The 7,169-nt window shown below is 37.4% G+C and overlaps 1 protein-coding gene across 2 annotated transcripts; it reads left to right on the top strand.

Annotated features, from left to right (window-relative positions):
* Positions 1–2,507: 2,507 nt before the first annotated feature.
* LOC110017569 (SIN3-HDAC complex-associated factor) lies at positions 2,508–6,864 on the top strand. Of its 2 annotated transcripts, none has more exons than XM_020713900.2 (6): positions 2,508–2,623; positions 3,710–3,842; positions 3,921–4,020; positions 4,127–4,241; positions 4,741–4,888; positions 4,981–6,864. In XM_020713900.2, coding segments are annotated over exons 1-6 (693 nt in total). In that variant the 5' UTR covers positions 2,508–2,622; the 3' UTR covers positions 5,177–6,864. The 2 variants fall into 2 exon arrangements, with proteins under 2 accessions (XP_020569559.1, XP_020569570.1); XM_020713911.2 differs by lacking the exon at positions 2,508–2,623 and adding an exon at positions 2,832–2,988.
* The last annotated feature ends 305 nt before the right edge of the window (positions 6,865–7,169 follow it).

Here is a 7,169-nt window from a genome sequence, read left to right as displayed (position 1 = left end):
AGAGCCCAGAACAACCTCCAAAGACATTACAGTGTCAGATCGCACCATTTGTCGTTGTTAGAGCCAGAGTGGACTTCATGGTAGCCGACCAAGGAGGACACCACTGTTGAAAGGAAATCATTAAAAAGCCAGACGGGAATTTGCAAAAATGCATGTTGACAAGCCACAAAGCTTCTGGGAACAGATGAGACCAAACTGGAGCTTTTTGGTAAGGCACATCAGCTCTATGTTCATAGACTCAAAAATGAAGCATACAACCAAAAGAACACTGTCCCTACTGTGAAACATGGAGGAGGCTCAGTTCTGTTTTGGGGCTGCTTTGCTGCATCTGGCACAGGGTGTCTTGAAGTTGTGCAAGGCTGGATAGCAATGTGCTGCCTAGTGTCAGAAAGCTTGGTCTCAGCCGCAGGTCATGGGTCTTCCAACAGGACAATAATCCAAAACACACAGCCAAAAATCCCCAAGAATGGCTGAGAGAAAAGCGTTGGACTATTCTGAAGTGGCCTTCTATGAGCCCAGATCTGAATCCCATTGAACATCTGTGGAAGGAGCTGAAACATGCCATTTGGAGAAGACACCCGTCAAACCTGAGACAACTGGAGCAGTTTGGTCATGAGGAGTGGGCCAAAATACCTGTGGACAGGAGCAGAAGGCTCATTGACAAATACAGAAACCGTTGAATTGCAGTGATTGCCTCAGAAGGTTGTGCAACAAAATATTAAATATAATATTATTTTGCATCTGTAATTATAACAAACAATGACGGTATTATCTGCTTCTTGACTGACTGATGCTAAAGAGATGGGAACAGTCTCTGTACAGACGGTCTCTGTGCATCAGGAGAGGATCGTCCAAAGGGAGGAAGAAGGAAAGGTTCCGGTTCAGAAGTGCAACAAAACAGAACAGTTCTGTGAGATCAGAGATCCAGGAAACCAAATGCATTGAAACAAAAAAAAATCTTGTCAAGAACTGTTTTATAGTGTAACTCAGAGGTCCACCAAGCTACGCCCACCTTCCCACCCATTGGACCCGGTCCACTTGAACGATTCCATCATCAGCAGCATTACCAGTTGCATTTTATTGATTACATTTTATTGTATTACGTAAAAAACGGATGTCCCCCGTCACATGCAACTCTCATTTCATGGCACTATTTGAGGACTGGTTGTTGTGTTATCGCAACGTTTTGATGTGTTTTTGACCTGTTTCCACAGAGTTACCTAAAGTCAGTAGTTGATGCATGTGTATGTTATGTCAATTTTCAGAGAATAAAGAGAAAGTTTACCTACAATTATTCTTATTTTAAGAAGAAAAGTACAGCGGAAAAAGATTAAGATGAGACAGCATCAGACGAGTGACAGTCAGCATCATTGGTCAGAGAAGCAAGCAGCTCGACCTGTTCCTGGACCAACAGGTGAAGTTAGAATTATGTTGCCCTAATAATAAAACTGTTTCATGTTTATTAGCCTGAATAGAAATGTATACAGATATAATTAATAATTACCATGGAAGGGTATTATTATTTATCTTTTTTTTTGTCATCTTGGTTTCTTGCTAAGTAATTGAAACTGTACCGGACCCTCCTTTATTACAAACAATAACTTTATTGTGCAGATTAAGAGATTTGATATCTGATGGACTCCCCCCTCCCTGTGCCAATAATGTCTGGGATGACTGCGATGTATTATTCTGTGTGACCCCTCCGCCCAACCATACGTAAGCATCTTATATATATCTTTTATATATATATATATATACACATACATACACTTTTTTTTCTTTTCCAAAACAGTTGTACATTTATCAACTAAAATGTGTAATGTAGTGTTTAACAAGTAAGCAAATGTGTACAGTGTAAAATTATTTAAAAAATAAAGCATTCGAAAGGCATGACATTTGACTTGAATTTAGTATTCACTAAATGATTTCTGTTATAAGCTAATTTACCCTAAATGAACTGGTTTGCTAAATAAACTGACTATAAAATTTAAACATTTCTACATAATTTTTCCATTAAAATAATCAAAAACACATCTGAAATATATTTTCCTTTTTTTAAAGTTATTTTTGATTAAAACAATCCAAAACATGACTTATCTCTTTAGTAGTTCGTTTTATATTTAAACATTAAAAAACATTATTACAAAAATACAAAACAAAATATAAATATGTTAATTCCTCAATGTTATTTATTTCTCATATACATATATTACAAAAAAGTTGATATATAAGGTTAACATAGTGGTGATTGAACACGTTTCCCACTTCCCCATTTCAGCTCAATAATGTAAACAACTCGTTCGCGCCATGACTAGTAACTGTTTTTCTTTGAAGCCGTAGACCAGGTGCTTTGTGGGAAGTTGAGTTCACCACATAATGCTTTTCTCAACCGGCGGCGCAAAGGATTCCCGCCGTTTACTACGCCTCCCATCATTTATGTCTACAAAGCAAAGTCATGATTGGTCGAAGGCCTTTTCAAACCCAACGGCTGCACTCCTTATTTGGGCAAAGCCCGACCATCCTCCCATTCCAGTTTTTAATGCAAATCATATTCTAATGACCAGCTGTATGCAGGAGTAGTAAGAGCATGCGCAGTGCAGAGAAAGAACAAAGTTTTTGTTCAGTAAGTACGATTGTTAGCTCCTTTATATGAAATGCACATTTATATACTTTGAACTAATTTGTTATTTGTTAAAATACTTGTTGAAATGTGATGTTAGTGTAACCTGACGTATTTGTTATGCTATTGTGAGCTAATGTATAAAGACTTGCCTCGACAATGGGATAACGTGGAAGTGAACGAGAGCGTGGCGTGGTAATGGTAGCAGCTTAGGCTAGCAGTCATGCTAACGGCTAACAACAATGAGCCATATTTGGCGCACTAGCGGGCAAAAGTTTGAATTCGGAACGAAGGATCGGCTCGTCGCAGTTTAGTGTTTTATTGAAAAAGCCACGGTGAATTAGAAATTATGTGAAACTGGTGACTCGGTGGGTCATTTCGAAAACATGCATAATTCTGTATCAATCGTTCGGTAGCTTTTTGTTTCGCAGTGCCAGTGGAGTTAAGTAAGCGCTGCTCCCCGCTTCTTGTTTTGAACAGTGTGGGCGTCTTTGGAGCGATCACATTCAAAAGCAAAACTTCTCTAATACTTGTGCAAACCTAATATTAGCATTATTTGTATGTAAATACTGCTAGTTTCAATAGTAAAACTATCAGAGTTGTCGGCGCCGTTGACGACTTGGAGTTGACGTGAAATGTCCCGCTTTTTACAAGCTCGGAAGTAAAGTTCAGGTTTTTAATTTTAAATATATTGATTTTTTTTTTTTTATTATGTCAGCGTGTCGTCGGTGCTTATAGAGCATGTTTTGTTTCGGGGGAAATCCCTGACTTGGCTTTAAATTCCTTCAGATGTTAACTGAGTGTCTTTTGTTAGATTGTTTGTTGTCTTGTTTTGACACTGTTTGCACTCGACCGGTGGTAGATTTCAATACTCTGACTATTCTGGGATGTTTGGTGGCAGTTAGGAGTGTAGAAATGCCACACTTCTTTATGCAGGGGTGTGTGCGTGTTGGGACCGCCCCCTCGGAGATGTCTTCTGCAGACATCTGTTATTCTGTTGACGGGACACGGACAGTTCCTAGCAGTATGTCTGTTTTCGTTTTCAGGGTTACGTTTTTTAAGATTTATTTATCTTTTCTTGCCGACCAGTGATCATGTTTGGCTTTCACAAATCGAAGATCTACCGGAGTAACGACGGCTGTTGCATCTGCAAGACCAAGTCCTCCAGCTCTCGCTTCACAGACAGCAGTCGCTATGAGGAGACCTTCAGGATGTGTTTCGGGTAAATCATCGCTGCAGCCTACGCTTCTGTCGTGTCCATCATCACTCTGACACGTGTTTGTTTGTGTTTTATTCAAAGGCTCTCAGAGGATCGCGTTGGAGACATTTGCAACGCCTGCGTGTTACTGGTGAAAAGGTGGAGAAAGCTGCCGCATGGCTCCAAGAAGAACTGGAATCACGTAAGATAGCTCTTTGGATGTCTTATAAACTGTTAAATGGATTGAAAGCTGGAAGATAATGTGACAACCCAAAGATATCTTGACCTAATTAGTCTTCTTCACTCAGGTGGTTGATGCCAGAGCTGGACCAGGCTTTAAAGTGACAAAACCCAAAAAGATCAAAAACAGCGACGGAAAGAAAAAAAGCAAGCTGAAGAAACTTCACAAGTTGAAAAGGCAAAGTAAGTGTACTATTTTGGCTGTTTTAATCACGGTTATGTGTGCCTGATTGTAGTGAATTAACAGAAGTAGGAAATGTACATAATGAAGGGAAAGAAATAAGTCAGCCATGTGCTCTGTCTGTAATATTATAACTGCTAAAAATCTTGTTTGTGGTCTGATTATTCTTGACTTCATTAACGGCTTTACTTGAGATTTTAGCACCACCTTGTGGTCATTTTGGGAAATGTCCATATTTATAAATCACTGCTGCTTTTAACATGTCCTGTATATAATACGTATTTGTAAAACGCTAAGGTTTTCAGATGAACCTTTCCTTTCGTGTGGATTATTGGCGTTTGAAAATGTGATTTTATAATTTTATGTTAGTTATCTTTTTTTTTTTACATTTATCACCTATAGATATCCAATAGTTTAGATTTCTATATATGGAAAACTGTTTATGCAAAAATAGATCCCTCATACAAATCAGTCTTTGACCTTTCCCCCCCATTTGTATAGATTCTGATGCTCACAGCACAACCTCCAGTGTGTCTCCAGCCCAGTCTCCAAGTTACAGCAACCAGTCGGATGACGGTTCAGACGTTGAATCCAAACGACGTTCCAGTCCCTCTATCTTTTCTTTCTTGGACCGATCCTACTGGAAAAGGCAAGAGATTGATTAATTTTAACAGGACGCATAAAGAAAGCAGTTTTTTTCATCTGTTTGATTGTGATGACTAATTGCTATTTTTCTTTTAGGCAGAAGATCTGCTGTGGGATTGTGTATAAGGGTCGGTTTGGAGAGGTGATTATAGATCCTCGACTTTTTAAACCCTGCTGCAGTTCCAAAAACCAGAAAACACTGACACCTGCACAAGTGGCCACACACTTGCCAGATACTCTTCCTCCTCAGCTCCCAGAAGACATAGAAAGGCCTGGTGAATGCTTTTGTTAAAACCCCCTCCTGCATGGTTGTCCATGGCGTTCACCTGGATTTGTCTCCAGTGGCAGACCCCATTTCTACTCTTAGATTAGTGTGATTCCTTTCTACCTTTAATTCTGTTTTTGGTTTTGTTTTTTCCATGTAAAGAATTGTGTTCTTTCTATTTTTTATGGAAAAGGAAAAAAACGGGCATTAGTTTTATTTATAGAACATGGGGAAATATTAGTTTATACCAATGTTGATTAAGAATTGCATTTTTGTAATTTTATTTTTGTATCAAGTTTTTCAACTTTTTGTAAATAGTGTCTTTTTTTTTAAACCTTTTTATAATGTCAACATTTTGTGTTTATCTGAGACACCAGCTTTTCAAATATCAACTTTTTTGTATGTATTTTAAAATGGGTCTTCATCTTGCTGCAATGTGTTTTTATTATTTTTTTCCCAGGGATCATTAGCACATCTTTCCTTTTTTTATCAATTTTAAAATCTTTAGATTTGTATGTAGGTTAGATATATATTTTTCTTTAGATGTTTGAGCTTTAGCATGCTACACGTTTGAAACCCTCTTAGTTTGTTAAGCAGAAGGTGAACATTGACTTGGATAGAAATGGCCAGGCCTTGCATGCAGTTTATTCCTCTGCTTTTTTTTAATTACAAAAGTAATTTATTTCTTTTGTACAGACTTCCATGAAATTGTCATGTTGTAAAGGAAATGCTTTTGAAATATGAGTAAATTCTTTAGTTTCGGCTTTTGGTTGATCTAAATCCTGCTTTACTTGCAGAAAACTGCAAGAATAGCAAGCCACTACATTCAAAGGTGTTGAGCTCGTTTTTGTTATTCTCAGGCACATTTTTCTAAGCGCTGATGTAACTGCTAGGGCTCTGCAGAAATCAAAGTTTCAGGGAAAAGTAGAAATTTCACAGCAGCTTGTCTACTCTTATTGCCTTCAGAAGAGCCGTTAATGGCCACCCCGCCCTTTAGGTGCCCCTTAGGAGAATGCTCTACGGTTGTGGCTCTTTATAAAAAACAAAGGTGAAATGATCAAACTATGCAGACGTTTTGAATGTGAGAAGTGTTTTGAAGCTTTCTATCACTTGGTTGAGCATAAAGTGATAGTTGCTTGTAACCAAATTGGCTTTTAGTTTTTTTCAGCAATAATCTCACATTCATAGAATTTGTCTTAAAAATATTGTGTTTTGTTTATTTCAACATGTATTGCACAGTCATTACTGTCTTGTTTTCAACGAATACTGCAGTGTTAACGGTTGTGTCTTTACTAAGCTCAAACTAAAATGAACTTTTTAAAGTTTCCCTTAAAAAGATAACTGTTCTGTGGCAGGGTAGATAAATGCTGAATATTTCTATGATTAAAAGGAGATATGCTGCTTTTAGCTGGAAAATAAGCTTTTTTTATTCCTTCGGGAGTTGCCATGTTTTTGTAAGGTACATTTTGGGATAAAAAAATGTGCCTTAATGAATTTACCTGACTTTTTTACATAACGATTCTTATGTAATTTATATTTATTTATTACACCTTTAAAAAAAAAACAATAATTTTGAGGTAACTGATGTAGACCCTTGCAGAAAGTCTTTTGATTTTGTGCACTTCCTTTGAACACGCATTGTATGTTTTTGTATGCCTTTTGTATACTGTACCACAAAGTAGACCTGCCGAATAAAATGGAAAGGAGAAAGAAAAGCCTGCTGTGATACTATTTTCTATCGGTAGGTGGCAGACAAGAGCCGACAAGCGCGATACTTTATTAAATACATTAATTAATACAATAATTAATTTTGAAGAATTTGGCTGACAAAATATATATATGTATAATTTATGTTGGTAATTAGTTTATTTTCCCCATTTTAAGCTAGCCTATAGGAAAATTGCTGTGAAATTCCACGTAACCAAGTGTTAACCCACGTGTGATACTTTTTTTATAGCTCGTATACAACCATTTATTATCGGTACGCCTTCTTATTTTCTTATCAAAATAGTGGATAAAA

Source organism: Oryzias latipes, chromosome 3 (assembly GCF_002234675.1).
Source record: "Oryzias latipes chromosome 3, ASM223467v1".
NCBI lineage: Eukaryota > Metazoa > Chordata > Actinopteri > Beloniformes > Adrianichthyidae > Oryzias > Oryzias latipes.
Note: the sequence above shows the minus strand (reverse complement) of the source record. Positions and strands in the feature narration are given on the sequence as shown.